We start from the raw sequence: 25,893 nt of genomic DNA on the forward strand, positions 1-25,893 counted from the left end.
TCAGAAAAGCAACAATTCAGTTAGCAAAAGCAGGTACTAATGTAGGTCTTTCAGAAAAGCGAAGTGGTGTAAAGCAAACTTTTGGATAGTGGAGGAAACCTGTATATGTGAACCAAGCAATCTACAATTATGACTCGGGAAATTACTCCAGAGGTGATTCTGCAAAAGATGAGAGGCTATCCTGGGAATCAGGGAAGAAAATGTCTTTGGTCAAGCTCTAGCCCTCTGTTATCTCTGAGGAGGTGGTGCCATTTCCCAAGACAACTCAGTCCAGGTGGATCCTGCCATTCAACATTCCATGCGAGGGCAGGAAGGCCAGAGTTCAGGGGTCTCTTACTGGAATCAGCCAGGTTTAAGACATGAACCCACTGCTGCTGGCTTCCAGAGCTTAGTTTCAATTCATGAACCTCAGTTCCTCTGGTGTAAAATGTGGGTAATAATAGTGCCTGCATTTCACTGGGTTGTGAATATTCAATCAGCTAGTGGATATAAAACACTCAGCATAGTGCCTGGCACTTAATAAGTCCCGGCTTCTACTTTTTAAAATAATCATAGAATTAAACGTATACTTGTGGCTGTGATAAGCTCCAAGAAGGAGAATGTGCCTAGTACCAAAAGCATATGCATTTAAGACATTTTAGCCATTCTTCATTTCTATCCTTGGGGGCTGAGGGAGGTGAGGCAACAGAGGAAATGTTCAATGTAGACCAAGTTTGCCCATTCTGGAGAGTTCTTGCTTCAACTGGGAACCTCTGAGACAAATCAGGGATTGGAGGGAAAAGCTCCCCAAGTGGCTGAAGATTGCAAGGTAGTACAGTCAGTGCTGACTGCGAGCACTCAGTAATAATGATAGGACTAATTATAAGCATAATTAAGAACAATAGTTAATGTCTATTGAGAACTTCCTATGTACCGAGCACTGTGATAAGTACTTCAATTGCTCAGTCTTATGATCTAAGTGCTATTACTATCTCCGTTTTACAGATGAGGAGATGGAGTGATAAGCTAAGTAACTTGCCCAAGACCCAGACTAAAAGATGGTGGAGCTGGTGGAACCCAGGCAATCTGGCTCTGGAGCCTGTCCACTTGATTGTTTTCCATGACTAAACTGTACTCAGACACACACACACACACACATATGCACACACACTCATGCATTTATATTTCTTCTTATAATACTACCTTTTTAATATGAATTAGAGAATATAAGAATAAAATATATCAAAATGTTAATATTAATTCAGAAAAACTGACACCTTCTGGATCCTTCCTTCATTACCTACCAGTCACTCAATAACATTTTCTGGTTATCTATTGTGTAGCAGGTCCCATACCAGTTGCTGAGGAAACACAGGTGAATCCATAACACCCCATCGCTAAGGAGTTCACACACTTGTGAACTTATGATGTCAGGAGAGCCAAAGGTGCTGCGACCTGAGGTTTGACAGTCCTCACAAGTAGAACACTGGTGGTGTTTACTGGGCTTTCCTGGCATTCCTTAGGTTTGGAGGAATATTATAATTCACTCATCACTAGCCCAGTCTCCTCAGCACACAGACTGACCAAACCAGAATGAAGAGGCTCTCAAGTGAGGTGAGAGGCAATCCTCCCCAGGTCTTCAGCCAGAGCTACCCCTCAGTGGTGGACGAGAGTTCCTCTTCTCCACATCCCCCACTCCCAACTACCTGATATTGTCCAACGGGCTTAATATTTGCTATCTGTTGTGTGGGAAAGAGTATGCCAACTTTCTCAGAGTGAGATCATCACTTCTGGTCTGAAATTGCTCCCTTCAGAGAGTTAAAGAGACATTTTCTATATGTTGCATAAGAAACACATTAAAATCCTGTTATGAGCCTGACAAAAAAGAAAAAAAAGCCCAATCAAAAGAGAATCGTGTTATGGAACCACAGACATAGCCCACAACTAATTATAAAGCCAGACTCACCATGATGTACTAGTCTTGAGAGAGAAATGCAAAAAGGAAGGGCAGATGGAGAATCCCTGGGATTTCAAATGCCTCATCTCATCCTCCTCAGAGGTGAGATAGTCTATACAGCTTGTTTCATTTCCCCGGCTTTGGGAGCATCAGTGTGATTTCAAGCTCTTTATGCCACTGGGCAAATCAGTGGCTGCTTGCCCTCTTGATCTGAAAGTCTGTCATGTGGCTGCTCTGCATTCTCCTACTGCACAGAGCCCTGGGCACAGCAATCCATAGCTTGAAAGCGGCTGCCATTTGGACCCTGGGGCCACTGGGGTTTGTCCGGGATGGACCCCCAGAAGTATCTTCACGTCTTTACTGTGCATCTTGGCTTCATGCCACCCTAAATATCACAGCTCTTTCTGAATAGCATAAATTGAGCTGAGGTTGATTTCAATTTCACGCAGAAAACTGCTCTGCTTCAAATCACAGCCATTTTTTATGTAAAAAAAAAAAAAAAGTCCATCGAGATATAATCTTTTCGTGGGCACCCCCCAACACAAAAATTCTTTCTAGCAGACGGAAAGGCAGATTATTTCAATTAAGAGGCTGTCACTGACAATTGTAAGCAACCTTTCTTCAAAGTTCATGGCAGCAGTGCACTTTCAAATTTCTTAGTGACTGTCAGGATCTAATTTTCAAGGAATAGTTACCATAGTAGCAACCTGAAATTTTAGTCCAGTAGTAAAGGTCAAGACAGGTCACCGGTTTTAGATCCTCTTCAATCTTAGAATATGAGAGCACCCCAAAAAAAGCACAAAGATAAAGCATGGACCTAACTTCAAATTCCATTCTCTAAAATAGTGAGATTGTAAAACGTATGTGATTTTTTTAAAAGTTTTCAAATTCTACAAATGTTCAAACTGTCACTAAATCGAATAATGATACGTTGGGTGTGAGCAGGTGGGTGGGAAAATGCACTCACTCTTCTCAACATGGTGAAACATCCAGAAACGTGCCGGGGATACCTAATCTAGCTAGGAGAGGAGCAGTGCACATAGTGATTGATTTCAAGTCAATTGCTCTCTGTTAGCATTGGGAGTTGATCCTTTGATTCAAACCACATCAATACAACACTCGGGAGATGTAACAGCGGATATTAGTAAACAGAGCACTCAACCAGGAGTCAAGGAGTTCAGAACTCAGCCTTGACAACACTACGAGTTGTATGAGATTGGGCACCTCCTTAAGCCATCTGGGCAGCACTTTCCTCACTCCTAAAGAAGGGAGAGAAGTAACGTGAGTAATTGACTGCAAAGCCCATTCATAATCATCTGATGGCAACACAATTCACTACGGAGTCTGAGTAATTTTGCAGACCATTTTATATATGATGAAACAAAGACTCAGAAAAGCACCTAGTGACTTCATCAAGTCACATGACAGGAAGTGAGAGAGCTGAGATCTGAGCCACCCAGAAGTGGAGGTCAAGCAGTGGAGGTCTCTCAGGGGCAACAACAACTCCTTCCTCTTGTCTCCAGGCTCCGATGCCATGCTGTGGTAGGCGTCCCACATATAAAGAAGAGGAAGATGGGCATGGATGTGAGCTCAGGGCCAGTCTTCCTCAGCAAAACGAGGAGGATTGGCAGCAGATGTTAGCTCAGGGCTAATCTTCCACAAAAAAAATTAAAAAAAAAAATGTTTGGGATTTGTAATCCAAGAATCCTAGAATGAAATTCCATCTCCTTCAATAACTACCTATGTGATCTTGAGCAAGTCATTTAACTGCTCTGAGATGAAATTTCCTTCTCCATGAAATCAGTATAATCTTACAGAGGTGCTGTGAGGATGGAAGGCGATGAAATGAGTGAGCCAGAGAAATGGCACAGCGCAAAGTGCACCAGGCAGGCCTGGTTTCCAGTGTTAGCACTGGCACCGGCTGTGCGGCCAGGGGTGTTTGGGGTGTTTGTTAGGTGACTTCTCTGAGCCCTTGAGAGGACAGCCATGGGAGTGGTGATGATGATGACAGCCCATCTCACAGAGTGGTTGTGAGGATGAAATAGCTAATGCTTGTAAACCGTTTGCCTCAGTGCCTAGCATATAGAAGGTGTTGAGAAGTGGTAGCGATGATGAGCCAAGCACAATGCTCACATACAGTCGCTTTGCTTCCTTTCTCTCTGTATTGTATGATACATGAAAGTGATTTTGGAGAAACCCAGAATGATCCTTTCAAATTCTAGATATCCTAGACAATTCCTACATGTTATGAGGATTCCATACTTTTTCAGATTTTTCTCTTGAAAATCTGGAAATATCCCATGTAGTTATAATATTGCGATACCTATCCGGGATTACAAAAGTGGACAACTTATGCAGAAATGAGGTCACTCCTGAAATTAGGAAATGGAAGTGGCAGAATTGTAGAATGGCTCCTCTGGAAATCGTTACTTTCCACTCCCCTTTCTCCCTCCTCGCTCTCTCAGGCACCACGGAACCTTAGCTAAGGACTAGGCAGTGCACTAGGGGTTTTACTGGTAGATATTGGGTGCCACAATCTCATAGAGTAGCAAAGAAAAGAAATTTTGTGCATTAGGATTTTAGTTGTACCCCAAGCCCGCCCTACTCCATCCCTCTGTCCCATTTTGGCAGCATATTTGGAGATGTCAATCAAAGAGTTTGAGACCTTTTCCTTTTTTGATCCTCAGTATTAAAGTGGAGAGACGAACCGCAAAGAAAGGCATTTGTCAGATTTCTCAAATGATTTTACAGCTGTAATGGTGCAAGCATCTGTGGTATTGTACCAACGCTGCTTCCCACTCACAGTAAAATGCAAGGGCTTTTAGCAGCTCTGAGAGGGTGTCAAGAGAAGACCATTTAAACATAACATTCCTGATAATGTAATTGTAGCAAAGGATCTGGCTGTTTGCGAAATGCTTGATAGGATGGAAAAGCAGAATGAATAGTGTAGAAGCAGGGTGGGATATTCCTTCTCATCTGCTCCAGTCTGAGTTGGGTTTTTGTTTGTTTCTTTCTTTTTAATTTCTAGGAATGATCCATGGGGCTTGTCTACACTGCTGCTATATTTTCTTCACCTAGGCCTGGAAGACTTGTCAGTGCTCTGACTGATGAGTTCTGGCCCTGCAGCCATCTGGGAAATCTGGGGACAAAGCAGTATGTTCTAATGGGAATGCAGAATCCTGGCTTCCAGTCCTGGCTCTGCCACTACCTAGCCGGGGGACGCTGGGCAAATATCTTCCCCTCCCTAAGCCTGGTTTCTTTTCACCTGGCTATCTAACAGGATTGCTGTGACATTCACAGGAGGCTAACACGTTGTGTGAAAGTGCTTTATAATAATCAACCACTGTGCACATGAAAAGTAGCCATGGCCATAGCATTTTACAATCTAGTAACTGAAAAAAGAGTGTGCATGTGTGTGTGTGCATCTCATTAGATGCGACAGCATTAAACAGACCTGATATTCTGGGACACAGAGAGTGTGTGTGCACATGTGCATCTGTGTGTGTTATCACAACATTATGTTCAATTATACAACTGGAATTATTTTAACTTTGGCCCCTTGCTTATTAACTTCAGTGCTTTCCACCAGCATTATTTGCTTCAAAATAATGCTGTTACTGTTCAAAACATCGAGGAGAACTTGGAAACAAGCCATTGGTTGATAACATTGGGAACATGTTTTAAAACTATTCCACCATGAGGATATAAAGCAACTTTCCAATTATCAATCACATTGGTAAGCATGAAAGGTGATGGATGAACTTCTCATAAAAACAGACCTAAATATCAGTTCTCTTCTTTTCACTTGAATATAGCAAAATAGAGATTTCTGGAGAGAGATGTTCCCATCATAGCCCACTGAAATCAACCTTATAGGGATTTTGCTTGGTGGTATAAGTCCCTTGCAGGCACAGATCCTTCTGCCTCCTCGAAGGAAGCATCTTCCAGGCATGGTGACACAATCTGGCTGCGGGCCCTGAGCTGAGGATGGACCTGTAATTGCCCACAGAGAGTCCATATCGGCACATGCAGTATTTATGAGACCTAACTCAATGACAGTATTCAGATCTAATACTTTCCATGATCTAACTCAAAATGGCACGGACCATTTTGGCCTGCATTGTGGTCAGTGCACTTAGGCCTAATGCCTGGGCAAGATCACACCTGACTCCAAATCAGTAGGGCCACCTCTAAAGTGCCCACGAGATGTTTTTGTACGGGTTAAGACTATGCACTCTGGAGTCCATTCTCTTCTGGCTTTGTCACTGTGGCCCTTTGGGCAACCCACGCAATGTCTCTGCCTTTGTGGAATGTAAGAAGGGTGACTCCAATGGGCTTATTGTAAAGAGAGAAAGTGTCTGGCACATAGTAGGCACTCAGTAAATACAAGTTAGTGAGGTACTGCTGTTATCAGTGCAACGTCTAATCTTCACTAACCTGTGAGCCCCCTGAAGGAAGGATGTGTGGGGTTTCATCCTGAGCTACCACAGAACCTCACACACGGCCTTTTGCATAATAGAGCCTAATTCATTTTTGTTGAAAGGAATGAAAGCTTGAATGAATGAATATAAATATGGATGCCAATCAAATAGAAAAGAAGGGATACTTGATTTTTCCCCGAGAGAAAGAGAGAGAAACATTTGCTTCTAATTACAGAGGTGTCTCAAAATCCACCTGAAACATGAATCTTGGCCACATGAACAACAACACAAAAACCAAATCTGATCGTTCAAGATTTATGCTGGCTGAGCAAAAACATCTATGTTTTCAGCTTTTGTAATGAAAGTGGAAATCCACAGCTCTCGTTGAAGGAGCCCTAGTTTTCTGTCTTGGCGTCTGAGGAGCACCAGCAGCTTCAGCGCTTCTTGACGCGAACATTCCAAATGCCAATATTGCTTGTTGTCACATTAGCCAATATACAGTCCTCAAAATAAAATCCTCTTGATGTCTGATTACTCTTCTTAAGGACCTCATGCTGATTCATTTCAAACTGTGAATTACCTTTAATTCGCAGCTTGAACAGGCTGCCAAATTTTGTTTTCTCTGCTCCCAGGTGGCTGCCCCTGATGTGGTGGAGAACTTCCAAAAATATATTAAGTCCTTAGGAAAAGTTGGCAAGCTCCGAGATGCAGGGCATACAAGACAGGTTAAAGGCAGGAGTTGGCATGCATCTTGGTTTGAAAACTGGAATGGCTGCAACTAGTGAAAGTTGCTGAGATGATCAGTTTATGAGGAGAGTTTAGTTTGGCTTCTGTATGCCTCAAACTGATGAGTAGCATTTCGCAATTCCAAGTACCAGAGCATGTATTCTGATTAAGAATTAATATGATTAAGAAAATAATGGTAATTTTTCCCCTGCCTCATTACACAGTCACTTTGCTACCGAAATTGTATCTAAGTAGCAGACCAAACATTTACTTAGGGAAGAATATACGAAATTGCTAGAGATGAGGGTTATTGCTCTGTAATAAGGCACGGCAGTTTTCAAATCTCAAATCAGATTCTCAAAGGAAATGGTTTCGATGATGAAAGTTTTGGTAAAAGGATGGTCAGAGTTCTAATGAATGTGAGGGGTTTTTTTCCGATAAAAAGAAAATCTCAAAATTCATCTAAAAATGAATGTAATGATATTGCCGGATATAATAAACTTGGAAAACATTTGAATAATCTTTCTATTCTCTATGGTAATTAAATCTTCAAACCGCATAGAGAAAAGTTTAGAAATAATTTTATTTAAGCAATTTTGACCCAGTCTTGTGTCATCTAAAACAGAGAGGTATAATTTCTTGTGGGACTCCTTCCCACCAACTTAAGCTCTACAAGTCTATTTGAAGGTTGTGTTCAGGTTCAAAAGGCCAGATTTGGTGTGCCAGATCCCTGAACTCATCAGATCTCATGAGGAAGGGCGGCCTGGTGCGAAGAAAGAGGGCTCTGGGCCTCCACAGCCCTCAGCTCCGTTCAGGTTTTCCCATCAGGGAACAGTGTAACTTTCCTGACCCTGCTGTGTACTCAGAGCCAAAATGTACATTCAAGATGAGTACGCAGTTTGCCTTCCCATTGGACTATGCACGCTTCATGGGAAGGGACTGTACTCTAGCTTTGCTTTTCTCATCTGTAAAATGGGAATAATTTGAAGCCCCTCCAGGACAGTGGCGAGCATACTAGGGTGATGTATATAAAAGTGCCTGGCATGGGCCTGGCACATATGCTCAGTAGCACAATGATTATTGTCTGAGACTTCTGACATTCCTGTAATAGTATAATTTCCTTTCCTCCTAACTACTGCTACAGCCAAGGATTTGTCCCCATGGTGTGTATATAGTCATGTTCAGGGAAACTGAGGCTGTCCACAACTAGTCTGTCTCCATAAGGCCTTTCATCAACTCTCTGGGTCCATGGCTGGGATGTTTTCAAGCCTGTAGCTAATACCATGACTGGAAGAATTGGTTTTATGACAAGGAAAGAAGAGCATTATGGCTACATGTGCCTTTATATTGGGCTTTTATGGAAACTATCCAGGCATTCTTGACAGCCTGGCTTAAAACACAGGAGCTGCTTGATTAAAAGGGGGTCTGGATGGTTTCCAACTGGACAGAGTCCAGATGCTAACAACCAAGTATAACAAAAGAACTGGATATTTGGAGCTGCCATCTTCTCAACAGTACTCGCAAAATTAGCCAAAGTCAAGGACTGACTAGATGCATATCCTTGAGTTCACGGATGCTGTCAGAAAATGCGTCTTGGGGCAACTGAATACATCTTATCTGTTCCTATTTAGAATGGCTCAAAAAAGACCAACAAGGTTACGTATTTTTGTAAAGCCGCTGTACTGACAAGTAATTGAGAACATGTTATAATCAAATAGATGAAGCAATCCAACTTAACAAAGAAAATCCAAGTTATTTGGGTTTGGTTTCAGTTTTCTCCTCTATCACTTGTCACTGGCTTCATTAAGAAACTAGAAAGTAACCCAATTTCTGGTGTGTCCATTCAATACTGGAATCTTGTAATTGGAATAAATGGATCTTTTAGAAGCACAATGGACATGATATTACTATACAAATACACAACTCTACAGCCTGAAAATAGAATTTGGCCTTCATAAACCCATGCCCCACCTTCTTCTCCGGGGCAAAGACCTATTTTAAAGGCGGCTAGAAAATCCATTGGGTTTAGAAGACCCAGGTGAGGCCTGATCTAAGACTGTAATACAGCTCCTACTCATACAGGTTGAGGGGAAGAAGAACTGCTGGGTCTTCTTTCCTCCAGAAATTATTAAGAGTTAAAAGCAATTTTATGCTGTTTAGTTTAATTATTAAAGAGTATAACTGTTTACATTTGAATTCTGACAAGTGTTTGTGCACACACCTGTATGTGTATATGCATGTGCAAATTAATTTACTTAATTTCCCTTAGGGGGCTTTATCTGTGTTCTTTGAACTAAAAATAAATTCCCCCATGATTTAAACTCATATGCCCTGAATCCTGGGTCAGTGCTTTCCCCCAAATACCATAACCGATATGGAGCAGAGACTCAAACACAAGTCTTGAAACTCCCCCAGTCCAATGCTCTTGCCTCATGGGCAGTCAGGGTCCCAGCTGGAGCCGGGAGGATGCCACTCCGTGGATGGAGACCCCATAAAAAGCACTATATGTCAATGGAGTATCTGAATGAGGAAAGATCCAGTTCTCCAAAAGGCCAGTCATACTGCTGGGGTCAGGCTGGGAAAGAGCAGCGAACGTCAAGAGCACAGAAGGAGCCTGGCTGGTTTCCAGCCTGCACTCAGGCACACATGGGCCAGTGTTTTCAGATCTGGTGCCCGTGCATACAGTCCTTATAAACAATCCAGACTCAAATGGAATATCCATATTTTGTCAAGCAGGGAAAAGAAGCCAAGATGGGGGAAACTAATAAAGCACCCCAGTAATTAGGCGATTCTGTTTTATAAGACTCTCATCTTTCTCTACTGCAGTTAAGCAGCAGGAGTGTGTCCAGGACATTTGCTGGCCTTGGGAAAGTGGCTCTCCTGTAGCAGGTCTAACTTAGGGGTTGCTTCCCACCAACCACTGGCTACCAGCAGTCTGTCTACACTCAGAATGTTCTTAGTCACCTGGAGGATTACCCTGCCAAATGGAAAATCCTTGAAGCTGGCTTAAAAAGCGCATTGTAGTAAAATATTGGAGGATGATAGTAATGACTAAGCTGATAATAATTTGGAAGCTAAAAATTAAAAAATCATCATTATAGCTCTGATCTGTCGTGTGTTAAACCCATATCCTACCATAAGCAGGGCACCTGGGGCCAGCCCAATGGTGTAGTGGTTAAGTTCATGTGCTCTGCTTAGGCGGCATGGGGTTCGTGAGTTCGGATCCTGGGCGTGGACCTACACACCATTTGCTCATCAAGCCATGCTGTGGCAGTGTCCCACATATTAAATAGAGGAAGATTGGCACAGATGTTAGCTCAGGGCCAATCTTCCTCACACACACAAAAAAAAGTCAACCAATCAATCAATAAGAAGGGAACTTATTCCAGCTGAAGTCTGATGGACAATGCTTGGACTTTGGATCAGCAGCTAAAAAGTGAGCAGCTCATTCACAAAATTGACTCACTGTCGTCTAGTTTTATCAATGCATCCTATAGCGAACCTTAGTCCTATTGAATAAACTATATACCCCTGTGCTATGAAGTGCTGTTCTGTGGAAATGCCGCCTCTAAATACAAACCACAATTGGTGAGTTTATATCTGTTAGTTACAAACTACTGAAATATTGCGTTTTATAGTCTATATGGAAATCAGCATATTTCACAGCTGGAGCCTAATACTCTTGCTTTAGATGCAAGAGAATTTTATAGTGGGAAACACATTTTTATATTTTTTCATGTTTGGAAAACTTTATTGATTTCCTAAATGCTCAAGTGTGTGTGTGTGAATTTTATTGACTTTTCAATGGGAGTGGGACAACGTAGGAGGATAAGATCTATTGTTTACTAGGATAACGAGAGGAAAGGCAATTCAAAATGTGATTAATGGGAAAGCTGAAATGAACAATATCAAAGATGATTTTGATTTCCATATAATTTGATCCTAAAATCAGGGCACGGTTTTTTATCCCCCTCTCCTATTTTTTTTTTTTTTCGCTTCTTTAAATGGAGAATTCTTGGGTGTGGAAATTGAACTGTGAATTAGAAGGCACAGATCAGGCCAGAAAACCAAATGAGAATACCAGTGCTGGGGTCATGGCTTTGGGGGCTTTGCTGCTACACAGAACCAAGCTCATGGAAATGCCACTGCCTTGCTCAGAGCCTCTGTCTATTTGGGAGTCATTCCCAGTTGTTTTATGCAATTATTCGTGATCTTCCAAAAGGTGAGCAATTCATTTCAAGTGTGCCATTAGGCCACTTGAAAGTCATAAATTATTTCATTTTGAAAATTTTCAAGTATGTGACTATTACACAGAAAAGTCGACTTCCATTTTCTATTATTAGGAATGAAAGAAGTTGTGAGAGAAATACTCCCTTGATATGCTCTTGGACAAATGGATATTACAAAATCTACAATAGTTAATCTGAGGAAATTGGTTTCTCCATACTTCTCCTTCAGTTAACATTAATAAAAAAAGAAGACAGTGCTGAGTGAATTGCAGGGCCGTGGCTTCTGAACTTCAACCTAGCATCATGTAATCTCTTATTCCATCTCTTCCTGGCTGCCCTTGTTTGTCTTTAATATATAGTCACCAGATGACCTGCAAACAGCAAGGCCTCAGGCTGACTGGCCATAGCAATCCACTCAACAATTCATGTCCACTCATCGCTGCTTAGACGTGTCCTTTCTCCATCCGAGTCAGTAGTGGCTGACTATTGTGTATAATGGTGCCCGTAGCTAAAGTTACACAATGCTCAAACAATTAGTCAGGAATCACAGTTGTTTTCACATCCCAGGTATTGACCCAGCCTGTGTCTACATTATTAGAGAGTCTAATGGCGATCTCATTCCTTTTTACTTTTACTTGCATATGGTGGGGAATCTCATTCTCCCCTCTAACCCAAGTCCATATTATTATTAGTCAAGGTTCATATTTACAAGCGGCAGGAGACAGAACAAGATTCTCTCAGCACTGAGGCACCATTTCCTTGCCAAATGCCCCTGAAGCAGCGTGTTTTGGAAACCCAAGTACTCACGACTTGAACGATACTGACTTCGTAGCAGCTCTGCTGGTCGGGTCACTCCACTCTGAAAAGAAAGGGCACACACAATTACCATCCATGTGTTCTACTGTCAAATGATTATGCTGAATTAAATTGGTCTTGAAACATGTAGCTCTTCCAGTCATACTTTTTCAAAGCATCCTGCCATGAATAACAGATGGAAAAAAAAGGAGCTAATTGGATACATCACAATATGACTTTTTGTTACCGTTATTTTATGTTTTAATGATATTAGGTAGGAAAAGGAAGAAAGTGAGAGAGGAGAGGACGTGAATGTTTGGACTAAGAAGAATTTCTTAAAAACACCTACTTTGTAAGGTGAATCCTGGGGTCAGATGTTGGGATTCCTATAAGGAAGAACACAGACAATACAAACATTAGTTAAATGCTAGGAGGGGAACAAAAAGTATATCAGTTATTGATACACATGTAACTTGACTAATGTTTGCAAATGGGAAACCACTGTTAACAATTCCATTAATTAGGCTTCTGTCTGTAGCTCTATTTGAAGGACAAATGTTTGCTAGCCAGACCTGCTAGAACGTGACCATAACAGTCATTTCATCAGAATCATAAGTAAGACTGGTATCTATCTGGAAATGTGTGCGACATGGGAACAAATGACACACGTGTGAAATTCAGGTGTATAATTTCTCAGTTAGCTAGGCAATGAGGACTCTAAGGAAGGAAAGGGGACTTGGTTCAAACAAACAAATGCTCATGGTTTTTGTAGAAGTGTAAACAAGACTGTAATTAATAAATTTGCTCAGTTGTTCCATTTTATAGAAACAACTCCAATTTTCTACCTTAACTGTGACAAATATGCAATAGATATATCTCATTTTCACAAGAGGAGTGTTCTTAAAACTTCATTACAAATTTGGTGAAATATAAGAATCAATTTGAAATATGCTAGTGTAGTGCATTATTCAAAGGGACTTAAATTTGATTTGGAAGTCACCCTACACACAATTTATTCACTGTTTTGAGAAATCCGGATTTACCCACATTGGGCTTTCTGCGATTGTGGCACACCTGTGTGCATCCTGACAAAACCAGCGGGCAGAGCACCACAATGACGCACAGGGCAGACCCAGCACTGCACAGATAGAAGAGAGAATATCGACTGCAAAGCAAGCGTTCCCAAACTTGAGACGATAAACTCAAGTAAACACAAGAGCTAGTTACATCCATCACTGCTGCAAGTCATCTCCTCTTTAGGCCTAATCTTGCCACACTATAGAGTAAAAATGGGATCACAGCATAATTTATCTTTAAAAGAAGTAAGCAAAAACATAACACTGTGCTTTAATCGAAAGTGAACTTTTCAATCGTTTTAGCAGTTTTCTTTTGCCCAAGAGACTAATCTTCTGGCAAGATCACTACTCCAGAAGAAAACCACAAACTCCACAAGAGATGGAAAAGGCCTCTCAGCTAAAGAGCTGTCACAAAACCCGTGCAGTTTGCTGCTCAAAGGCTTCTGGACCCACACTGATAGAGAACTGACTTTTGGCAAAGGACTCTAACAAGCTTAGCTATTTGATTCCCACCCCTCAACAAATCATAGACAGCAAGGAAGTGGAAACAATTCCAGAGGCACAGCCACTAGGAACATTGAGACACAAAAACTGACAGCGGGAGGGGGCGAAGAAAATGACACAGCAAAGTCCAAACTTAAAAAGCACAAAAGTCTATGGTCATTTAATATAGGGGCAAGCATTCCTACCCATCTTAATAGCTCCCGAGGGCACAATTACAGCACAGTACAATAACTGATGCTTATCATAATGTCTAAGCTATCAAGAAAGACTAAAGCATGTTCAGTATAATTTTTATAAGAAGTCAGAAAAATATTAATTACATTTCAAAACAATTCCTATTACATGATTTCTATGGAAGGATAACCTCTGGTTGTCCAAGAATTTCAATTATGCAGAACACTTTATTTCCCAGAGTTCCAGATAAATGAGTGGTCGACCATTTGCATATCCTCAACTATATACCACTATTTCTACCTGCTATTTTTTTTAAAGGGATTTCATTACAATTGCATAGTCTTGTAAGGTTAGTCTTGTAAACCTTTATGAATCAAATGACAAGTTCCAAAGTCAAATAAACCAAATATCTGATTAGAGAGTGAAACATGCAACCAGTCTTTGTCATGGTCCCGGAGATCTAGAGAGAATTTTTAACCTTCATCCAAGTATCCTGGACTTTAGACCCAAACAATCAGTTGTTCAGGGCATCAAGGCAGTGATGCATGAAACAAATTGAACGGTTATGTCATTTACCGAATTTGAGTCATTAACGTTATGTATTGTTGATACAATTTTTAATGTTAAGCTAGGTAAGACTTTTTAAAACCAGAATTCCAAACAAATGAAACACCTTTGGATATTACCTATTTTCCTTACCTACTCAACTCCAATTGGAAATAGACTGGTCGTGGAAAGCTCCTGCATTGTTCACATAAAAATTGGTGATGGACGTAATACAAATTTTTAAGAAATGTCTGATTTTCATCTCTGCATTTCTTTCATAAACATGTCATATAGGTAATTTTAGCACTAGAATATAATGATGCCCAATTGTTTATGTGAGGCTATTGTAAATAACAGCCTTGATGATAATGCTACTATCAGAGGCTCCAATAGGATCTAGATTCTAGAGCAGGGGTTGGCAAACTTTTTCTCGAAAAGGCCTGATAGTAAATATTTTAGGTTTTGGGGGACATACAGTCACTGCCATAACTATTTAACTCTGCCATTGTTGGTGATAGCAGTCATAGGCAATACAGAATTAGTGTGGTTGGATTCCAGAAAACTTGATTTATAGACGCTGAAATTTGAATTTCATATCATATTATTTCATATCATTCATATTATTCATAATATTCATAATAATATTCAGGCTCTTTTTCTGTTGAAAATTTTAACCACTTAAAAAATCTAAAAACCCATAACCTGTAGTTTGCCAACCTCTGTTCTGCAGGATATTTACCTCTGTGAAAACTTTACTAAACTTTCCCTGAAGACATTACTAGCTCCCTCAATTCTGCTTAGCAACATACTTCCTTCCTTGTGAGTTTTTCAATTTTCTTCAAGAAAATGTGATATTTTCAATTTGGGATGGATAAGTAAACTTAAGTAACTTGAGAATTTTCAACTGTATCTGTTTTTATAAGTTTAAAGAATCATAGACTCACCTGAAAAATCCATTGGGATTATATAGTACACAAATACACATGCACACGCGCGCGCACACACACACACACACACACACACACAGTAGAGATGGGTAACCGAGGCTCAGAAGAGCTTGAACAGGACCACACAGCCAGCAAATGGCAGAGTCAGGATTAAAAGCAGCCAGGTCTGCAGCTCCTAAGACGGCACCCTTTTCACCGTGCAAGTTCTGCCACGGATGTCAGAAATGGATGCTTTCTAAGAGGGTGGTGTCACCTAGTTGTGGTGCAATCACTGAGGAAATGGCAATCAACTCGGCTACACGTATTTACTGGAGACACCCATGTTTTGGAAGACGGAATTTGAACTGGGGCATCTGTAAATCTGTGTGATAAACACATCGCCAGAACACTTGGATCTGAAGACTGGTTCCCTCATTTATTAACTGGGTGATTCTGAGCACTTTACTTTACTCTGTGTCTCAGTTTCCTCCTCTGTCAAATTACCACTTTCTTTGGGGTGCAGTGAGGACTGAATTATTTACTATGTATTAAGTGCTTAGAATAGGGCGAGGCTACATCACAGCATTATATCTGTTGCTGATGTTATTATTGTTATTTAAAATTTACTTTTCTTCCAAACCAACATTTTGGCAGGAATCTCGAGAAACAAGAGAATGAGTATGTAGCCATCCTGGATTCACCATTTTCTCTCACTTGCTTCTACCTTTATCATGGAGTTGATGGTAGCACAGATAATTGGCAGAACCTGCAAATTATGCCTGATGCCAAATTGTGCGCTTACTACAAAAGCCTATTTAAATAACCAGTTCTATTGTATACACCTGTAAATGTCAAAATTGCGACTTGCACAAATTATCTCCAAAATTGGAGAACACAGCTGAGACACTGCAATTGCTGTACAAGTGCTGGATTCAACGCCTGAAATGGCTGGATGGATCCCTTGGTTGGGATGCTAGGGAGAAGGATACCAAGCCCAGAGCAGCCTAAGCAGGGAGAGTGGCGACACAGCAGGGAATGACACACACCTGGACAGGGACAGAGAGGGCTGCTGCTCACTTAGTTCTGACCCCGTTCTAAGGTGGGAGGGGATGATTAAACACTAGGCCAATGTTATTGTCGAAATCATGACCCTAAAAACTAAAGGATCTAATTGCGTTTCTCCTTCTACAAATAAAGTCCAAACTCCTTGGTTAGTATTCAAGGCCTTTTAACAAAGATGCGCTTATTGGCCTAGGGTTTACCTCTCTCCACTCCCCATCACACAAACTCTGATTCAGTCACTCGAGACCATATCAGTATGGATCACACCATGATCCCTCATCTCTTTGTGCCTTTGCCCATCCTGATCCTCAGCATGCAGTGTTCCTCTTTGAGGCTTTCTCCACCTGTCAAAGTTGTAGGCATCCTCCAAATGCTGCCACCTCTGTGACCCTTCCTCAATGCCCCAGGGAGTGTTAGATACTTCTATGAGCCTTATATTCTCTATGAAGACACTTTCTACGTTGCTTTGTCCTTTAACTCATAAGACGTAGAGAGTTTTTCTTCATTCCTAACTTTAAGTCTATTGTCTGTCCTCAGTAAACAGTTTCTGAATAAATGGATGGATGGATGAATGGTTAACTGGATGGGAAGAAAGAATAAAGGAAGACATTTTCCACTCTAAAGTGTATTATTAGAATAGCCATTTTTAAAAGGCATTTAAAAAACTGATCATAAGAAAAAATTCACACTGGGAGCAGGTGAGGAAGAACTTATACTAAATATTTGACAACAGACCTGTAGAAGAAAAAGTTCTGTCAATATGATGCGTTGGTGTGCAAAGATTTGTCTGTTTGTGAGCAAGGACTGGAAGGTGATATACAAAAACGAAAATCCATCCATTCGAGTGAAGAGTACAGGGTTTTTTAATTAAAAAAATCTTGGATGTTGTACTTACATCATTTATTTGGTCTTTCTTAAGATGAATTCATTCCTCTCTCTGATTCACCAGCTCTGGGCACAGTGGCTTGCACAAAGGCAATGCTCTAAGCAGTATGATACACATGCCAGTGTCTGTGTGAATATTCTCTTAAAGACTCCCTTTCAAGAAAAATATTTATATTAACATCCTGAGGAGCAAGAGAGAGTCTAGATTTTATGGCACTAGAACACCAAGGCCATCTTTTTTAAGACTCTAATTGGAGGATTAGTATAATTGAAATAAGATAAAGGAAATGGAAGAAGGAAGATAACTGACCTGTCCTGGGATGGAAAATGTGTTCTGCTCAGGGTTTCCAGGAGTATGCATGGCAGTGAGAGGAGTAGGCCAGGGATGGGTCATCTCCTGATGAGGAAAAACAAAGCAATTTTATTTGGGGACACTTAGAAAATTAAACACCTTCTTAGCACTAAGCATAGTAAGCCCTATATAAATACTTACTGACTTAATTCGCCTAATTTTTTTCAGGGGGACTTGAAGTCATTTGTTCCATCCCCCTGCTCCACACTGGTGCTTGAAGCCTATCTGTGATACAAAGGGCCATCCAGCACCCACTTGCACATCACTGGTGACATGGAGCTCACTACTGTTTGAAGCAGCCTGTCCCATGTTGACAGCCTGACCAGACTATTCTTCCTGGAAGTGAAACGCCTGTCTCCCAGGAGCTTCTACCTATGGATCATACTTTGGAGCTGCACAGAACACACCTCCTCTTCTTTTGCATGACAAGCCTTCAGCTGTGGGAAGACAGCAATGCTCTCGCCTGGTGTTCGCTTTTCTCCAGGCTGAGACATCCACCGCTTGTTCATTCATTTGTTGGGAACCTTCAACTTATCTTCTAATGCTCGAGTTCTGCATTCTGTCACTATCTTAGGTGCTCCCAGGAGGGACTCCTGATCGCCTGGGGCTCTTCCAACTCATGGTATCCTGTTTCAGGTGTGATGTGCCAGCTCAGGGGAGGGCAGCACTGTCACCACCCTCATTCTGGATACTCTGATACTCATTTCTCTTGCTGTAGCCTAACAGTTAGTGGCAAGATTACGCACATGCTGTTGATTTTTCCATGCAAAGGCGAGGCAGCCGAGGAGAATTCTTTCTCATTCAGAAAGAAGGTTACTGTGTGACTGGTAGCTCTGTCCTGCCCAGCCATACACACACTGTATTTGTGAGTTCAAGTCTCAGTGTAGGAAAAGCCCCTCAGTCTCCTACTCTCTGTTATCAGCAGGCACACCTTCTCAGTTCTTTCAAACACTCAGTTTGAAAAGAGGTGCTGTTCAAATCTTGCTTAAGTCTTAGGGTTCATGGCCAACATGCTTGACCTGAAGAGGAAGGATAATTAAATCACATGCTCAACATCCCAGCACCAGAGGGATGACAAAGTTTGTGAAGCAGGTGGGTGCCAGCATGTGTTGCGTTCATCAAACATTTTGGTATATAAACATTAAATATAAAAAATCAATGCGATGACGGAAATAAAGGAGAGCTTTGAGGAGGGGTGGAGGGGATCAAAGTTTATGAAGGGCCTTTGTAATGAGGCAGTTACATAATACGTTTTCGCAATCTTTATGGGTAACATAATTAGTCATTTCAAAGATAGTATTAATAAGAACTCTCAGGTAGCACTAAAACATGTTTTTTTTTTCCTTCTGTAATTATCCAGTTCAAAAAGAGTCTTTGATGTATGAAGGGCTGTAATGCAAGGAGATACTTTATAGATTCGTTCACGGTGGCACTGCTGAAGCAGAATTTGTAAGTATGATTCAGACAAACGCTGACACAGATTGGATTTTACCTAGCACTATTTAAAAGGAAGCAGTAAGTACATTAAAAATGCATACAAGATTTAGAGGGGATGCTTAACCTACTTAAGAGAGAGACTATTTCCAAGTGTTTTTGAGTTGCGCATTTGCATGCAGTTGATAACGTTCGTGACAAATGCTACTTATATATTCATCAAAATTGGCCCAAACTAACTCTAAGTGACAACAGTTTAAAGCCGAATTCCAATTACTCTGTGTCTTTGAAATACTCAATTGTTTCTTCTAAATTTTAGATAGTTTTTCCTCATTAAGGCTGGTATTCTCAAAATTTAGTCCCGTCATTTAAAAGATACAGGTCCTATTTAGCCAGAGTCAACCAAGGGTCAGTAAGCCCCAGCCTGGAGAGGAGCGCTATCTCTTTTCAGCAACTAGGGAGTGTGCCTCCATCAATGAGAGCCTGAGTTATGTTCCTTTTCACCACTGGCCTTAGAGGTGTGCCTCTGGGTTTATTAAAAGGTGTTTCAGCCACCTGGATGGATAAACTCACTTCTCAAAGGTGGACCTTCTCTCCCAGGTCTTCTGTATTTACTCTGTGGCAGAATCGGATTATCCTGAATTACCATTGGGTGCACCACCCTGCTGGCCAATCCCCACAGAACTGCACACACTTTTGCGCTTTCAATTACAACTGATTCTCTCTATTTGAAAATGCGAGATTTCGTGAAACAGCAGGCTGATTCCATGGTACCATGGACGCGTGTGATTAAGGTAGGGAAGATGCAGTTGAAAGGAATATAATTTCCTGAAAGGATATCGTCAGCAAGGAACATTGGAGCAAGCTCTTTCACTTCTCAAAATGAGTTAGACCTGTAAAGTGCGGAAAGCTCATAGCAGATTTTCCATTGTTATCCTCTTCATTCACACTCAAAGGATATTAATCTATTTTTATGTTCTTGCTGTTCTCAAGATAAGAACACTCATACACCCTTATCCAACTGTACTAATCCTTTGCCTGTTCATCAGGCAGGAAACGAGCACCTGCTCCACAGTGTTGCCAAGGCTTTGACAACAGGCTGCAGTGCGGAGTGCCTGTACTCAACACCATGCAGCACTTCTCCATTTAACAACAAAATCCTACACACACGCACACACGCACACACTCACACATGAGGTTGGTCTGAAACTGCTTCATCTCTGCTCCTCTGATCCTCCCTGAGAGAGAGACAAAGCAGGGGTTCATATCCCCACCGGGCGGTTGAAGTAATGAAGGTTCCGAGGGTGGGACCACCTGTGCACAGCCTCGCGGTAGTCGTAAGTGAATCCTGGTGACGGCTTCCCCAGCGCACACTCTTTCCTTTATACCAGATGTTCCTCCCCTTTGTAAGGTTGACTAACATGGTTAATGGAGAAGGGACTAAGGAAGTAACGATGCTTTATTTTTCACTATTTGACAAAGAATACGTTTCACAAGGAATAGAGCATTCTACGTAATTCTAACAAAGGGGCAGATGCTACAGAAATGTGAACTGAAGACTCCAGTCAAACTCAGAAAAATCAGATAAGGCCCATTTTCCACCAACGATTATTTCCCAACCGTGTTATTCATACTATGGCTCATGGCTAGGACTCTAAGGAATCCAAGACAACTTGTGGGGAGCCCTGCTTTGCCCAATTTAGAAACAGAAGCTGGGCACCCCACATGCTGAGGGGCAGAAGACAGTCTGAGTTCCAGACTCTGCTAATCTCAAATGCATCCTATACTCACCTAACACAGAGCTGTTTGAATGGCTGGTATTTTAAGTTACTAGTATGTTCTCCCAAGCCTTGCCTAATTCAACTGTGTATCTCCAGTGTCTAATACGTAGTAACTGCTTCATATGAGATATTATTATTAGTCTCTGAAGTTTCTGTGTGAGAACTACCACTACTACTAATAATGATAATAATAATAATATTAAGATTTACCAAGTGATTACAGTGCGCCAGGCACTCCCCGCCCATACATGGTCTTTCTGTGCCTCAAACTAAAGATGCAGGGGTTAGCATCAGACTCAATTGTCAGATGAGGAAACAGAGACACAAAGAGGTGAAGTTACTTGCCCAAGGCCACACGGTTGCAAACAGCAGAGTCTCTCTGGGGAATTCCTTGCATTTTGTTCTACTATCTTGTATCGGGCAGCCATTATGTACCAGTCACTGGGATCTAGAAAGGATAAAAAGTCAAGTTCCTGCCCACGGAGAGCGCACTCTGCTTGACATGCTAACCACTTTGAGGGGGGAATGTGCAAAGCTGTCAGGGAGGAATGCACTGTGCAAGGAATTCACTTGGGAAAGGCTTCACAGGGGAGGCGAGAGGAGCAGTGTGTGTGCACGTATGAGTGCGTGTGTGTCCGTGTGTCCCCTTCAGAGACTAACGTTATACCTGGCACATAGTAGATGTTCAAACAATACATGTTTAGGCCAAATAATATAACATAAATATTAAGGTCTTTACTTCAAAGGGTTCAAACTGAAAAGATAACTATAGCAATTTTTCAAATAACCATCCTAACAAATACAAACAATGGTGGTATCTTGCGTATTTCAGTGTTGTTGTTGTTGTTGTTAGAGTCAGAGGGATTCCCCAAAGACCCATGGACTAAGAGTACAGAGGCTTAACTCACATCTGACTTCTGCCAAAAGCTACCTGAGTGACCGCTGTCAAGTTGCTTGCCCTCTCTGAGCCTCAGTTTTCCTACCTGTAAGGTGTGGGATTTGGCTCAGATGGCTTCTAGGGGTTCTCCCAGCTGCCAGTGTTGTTAAGCTCTGCTTCTACCTCTTCTGTGCCGCCCCCGGGCCTCCACAGCGGAAGGTGAGCTAGCACATGTGCAAGGGCTTGAGAAACTGTACAGCGCCGTACTCATACCAAGCTGCTTGCTACTAGCCCCACAAGCTCAGCTCCAGCATTGGCAGCACGAGCCTGCTTAGCCAACAGGCTCCTTAGGCTGTGACTCGGGCTCTTGATGAGAGAGGCCAGGGACACCTTTCCCCCTTCCCTCTGCTGAAATGCCAGGAATGTAATAACCGCAATTTTGGAAGTATTTACAAATTCCTTGGATTAAGAAATATAATAAGTGGGAACAGCTGAGCAGTTTTAAAATACAAATATGACTGAATAGATGGAGAAGAAATCCACACAATCAGGTTAGAGTTTATTTTTCACAGAAACTTATACTTAACTGACTCCCAAGTCATGATAACTGACCTTGGTCTCTGACTTCCTTTGGGGAAGAGGTTACTTTCTTTTTCTTCCAGGAAGTATACTCCCAAATAGTACTGTAATAGGAAAGTAAATATAGACCCTGGGCAGTCTTGCATGCCACCATGGCCTAAGATGCAGGAACATCAGCATCCTCCCTTCGCAAAAACTAATTGAAACCTGAAAATATTGAGTACATGTGTCCCGTCTACGTGAGTGAGGTCTGCGCACTAGACAGTCCAATCTACTTCTTTAGCTAAAGGGCTCTCCCTCCTCCATGTTTGGGGAGGTGTCAATAATTTACCAAAAAAACCTAATTTATTTCAATAAATGGTTTGTATGCATGGGCCCTGACAGCATTCTGAAGAACCAGAAATGGGAGGTGGGGTGGAATTCGGCATTGGGGCTGCCAGGGAATAAGGGACAAGGGTCCTTTAGGATCCCCAGCAGGGGTTGCCCAGGGACTTGGGCCTCAGAAGAACAGCACCAAATCATTCCTTAGCCCTCAATCCACTACCAATTGCTAACTGGCCTGGCTCTGCTCCTCCCTGATAGGAGAGGAAAGCCAGGCAGGGGCATTAGTATGTTAGCTGCAGCAGCAGTAGGGCTGTTAAATAGGAAACGGAGGACAGGAGCTGGAGCAGGCCCTGGGATGGGTCCTGGAGGGAGCAGAGCAGTCAGCTGTAAAAGGATTCCCATGCTGACTGTGGTCTGCACAGGCTGCTACTCCCAGTGTGGCGTACCAGAACACAGCCCCACTGCTGTGTGGCCCCTGCAGAAACGTGCACCTGCCTGCTTCTCCTGGTAGGCCTTCCTTGGGCAGGCCCTGGGAGGACAAGGACTGGAGGATGGAGCCCTGGGCCAGGGTCAGCGAACTTGGCTGTTGTATATGAAATCCTCCATGCAAGGAAGCGGGGCTCATGGGAAGAGCTACTGGCTTCTCTCTTTCCCCTCTCTGGGCACTCCCAGGATGGACATTATGTTTCCCAGAATGTTTGCCCTAAAGATACTCATTCAAAAACACGCTGTCTACTTAGGGCTCCAGGGCCTTTTTAAGCCTAGCCAGACCATAGTCGAGAACATTGATACCACTTGGGAAATGAGATCTTAGCTGGCAGACTGGGAAATTGCCATGGACATAGTACATCTGGGCCTCAGCAAGGCATTTACCAAAGTTCATGTATAACCCTTACAGCTAAGGATGGAGATGCATGAGGTGCATTATGATGTACTAAGGGGGATTTACAGTGCAGTTGAATAAGCCTACACTAAATAAGCTGAGTAAGCAACGTCAACTTAGAAGGCAGTCTCTAGAGGGAGGCCACAGGGCTCTGTCATTCGTAGCTTCCTTATTTACCATTTTTCATAATGATAATAATGCCTTACTTTTTATTGGGCTCTTTAGCTGAAAGAATTGCTTTCAGAAACATTATCTCATTCAATCAATAACTTAAGAACATATAGAATGTCTGCTTATCAAAATTGCAGCTGACACTAACCTATGTGTAATTAAAACTCAGAAAGATCTTGAAAAACTGGCTTGAAGCCAATAAGATGAATTTTAACAGAGGTATACGAGAACTGCAATCATATTCCACAAACCAAGTGTAAAATTGAAGAATGAGAAAGACCACCTGACATGACTATAATTCATGGACTAAAAACTCAAGGATTTTAGTTGAGCCCCAAGTAAATTTGAGGGGGTCTGGCAGCCAAAAGAACCAAGGCCAATTCAGGTGATATTAAGCTAAGTATGATACCCAGAACGTGGAAGGCAATAGTTGATTATATGACAGTACATTGTATGGGACAGACCACAACTGAAACAGAGTGTGCCATCTCATATGCCCCGTTTCAGCAGGAGCATTGGAACACCGCAATTTCTTAAAAGAGATGGCTACTAGAACTGTAAGCACGTGCGAAGCTCATCACATACATGAATGACACAGGCACTTTAAAAGAACAGGGAAAGTTTAGTCTACAGAAAAAGGAGACTGAGGAACGTCTGAGAGGTACGTTCAAATACCTGAAGGGCTCTCAGATGCAAGAGATTTGGGACCTGCTTTGTGGACCAAGAGGTTGGGACTAGCCCTATGGGTAGAAGTTAATCAGGGGACCAATTTTATCTCAAACTAAGATGGAATTTCCAATCATGTGAGCTTTCCAATCAGGCAGCCTACTGCTTTAGAAGGTGGGGAAGAGGGAACAGTACTACCTTACATAATCATGTGATCATATTGTTTGTCTCTGTAAAGTCAGTGATATTTATGAGAAAATGCAAAACTCATATGTGGAAGACAAACACACAGATAAGGAGAACAGATTAGTGGCTACCAGAGGGGAAGGAGGTGGGCAGAGGGCAAAAGGGATAAAGGGGCACATGTGCATGGTGATGGATAAAACCTAGACTATTGGTGGTGAACACGATGCAGTCTATACAGAAACTGATAAATAATAATGTACACCTGAAATTTACGGTAAATTATAAGCCAATACGACCTCAATAAAAAAAATGAATCTGAACCAGGGTTCATGGGTCTTCGTTTTTGTTTTTTTTACATGACATATAAACATGGCTGACCAAATTGGCTAAGGAAATTCATCATTCTCTCAGGGATGGTCGGCAGGACAATGCTTGGGGGGAGCCTGCTGTCTCACAGTGAGGCACCGAACAGCCCAATTTGTCTGATTGTTTACTCAGCTCTTGGAAAGTCTAACGAGAGTGGAACCATAGTCTTTCCTGGGCTTGATCACTAATACTCCCGCCAAGCCTCTCTAGTGGTCTCAAAACCTTGTGTCATTCAATTGAATGAATATTCTTCTGTTTGGAATGCTCTCAAGACAGTCTCCTGAGATTGCATCTCTGATTTCTATGCAAGTGCTAGAAGGGAAGAAGTATAAAATCAACTGTTACATTAAACATAACTTCCCAACAATGGGCCAACACAAAATGCAATCCACCAGAAAAAAAAAAGGCTAATTTTTTTAAAAGTTTCTAACACTGAGTTATGATTTCATTGACATGGTATAAAAAGCCTGGCAATATTTCTTCAAATAAATAATTGACCGCTTTATTCAAAACTCTTTAGTGCTGGCAGTTGTTTCAGGGAATCTGGAAATTTTCTCCATTGGCCCCAGGACTGTACATGCAAAAAGTCCTGCTCACACGGGCTGCCTTCATCCTGGCAGCCCTCAAACCAAGGTACCACTTTAAAAGAGCTTAATTCTAATTTATAGTTGTGCAGCATGGTGACCAGTGACCCTGAAGCTTCTCTGTGTGCTCATTCAGACAATCAGTCAATCCAGCTTCTTGCCATTGCCAGATGCAATCAATTTTATTTCATCTACTAAATATACCAAAATCTACTAAATATAAGAGGGATGTGTATGGCCATGTGCAGGGAACAGACCACCACAGTGACATACTGGGCAGAATTCAACCAGACCCACTGAGTTCCGCACATGTTTGTGTCAGCAGCAACTTGAAGCCACAGCCCATCTAACCAATGGGGTCTGACTCTCCAACAGATGATTGCCTTGTAAACTTCAACACTTATCAGGAC

The 25,893-nt window shown here is 41.9% G+C and overlaps 1 protein-coding gene across 1 annotated transcript in view; it reads right to left on the minus strand.

The window, feature by feature from the left end:
• AFF2 (ALF transcription elongation factor 2) overlaps positions 1-17,674 on the minus strand; it is a 158,285-nt gene extending 140,611 nt beyond the window's left edge. Inside the window, exons 1-3 of the mRNA XM_046672537.1 lie at positions 17,591-17,674; positions 12,457-12,493; positions 12,138-12,171 (exon numbers count right to left, since the gene is read on the minus strand). Of these exons, the coding sequence (XP_046528493.1) occupies positions 12,138-12,171; positions 12,457-12,493; positions 17,591-17,674 (155 nt within the window). The remainder of the gene's footprint in view (positions 1-12,137; positions 12,172-12,456; positions 12,494-17,590) is intronic.
• Between the last annotated feature and the right edge of the window lie 8,219 nt (positions 17,675-25,893).

The sequence above is a fragment of the Equus quagga genome, chromosome 10 (genome assembly GCF_021613505.1).
Source record: "Equus quagga isolate Etosha38 chromosome 10, UCLA_HA_Equagga_1.0, whole genome shotgun sequence".
Taxonomy (NCBI): domain Eukaryota; kingdom Metazoa; phylum Chordata; class Mammalia; order Perissodactyla; family Equidae; genus Equus; species Equus quagga.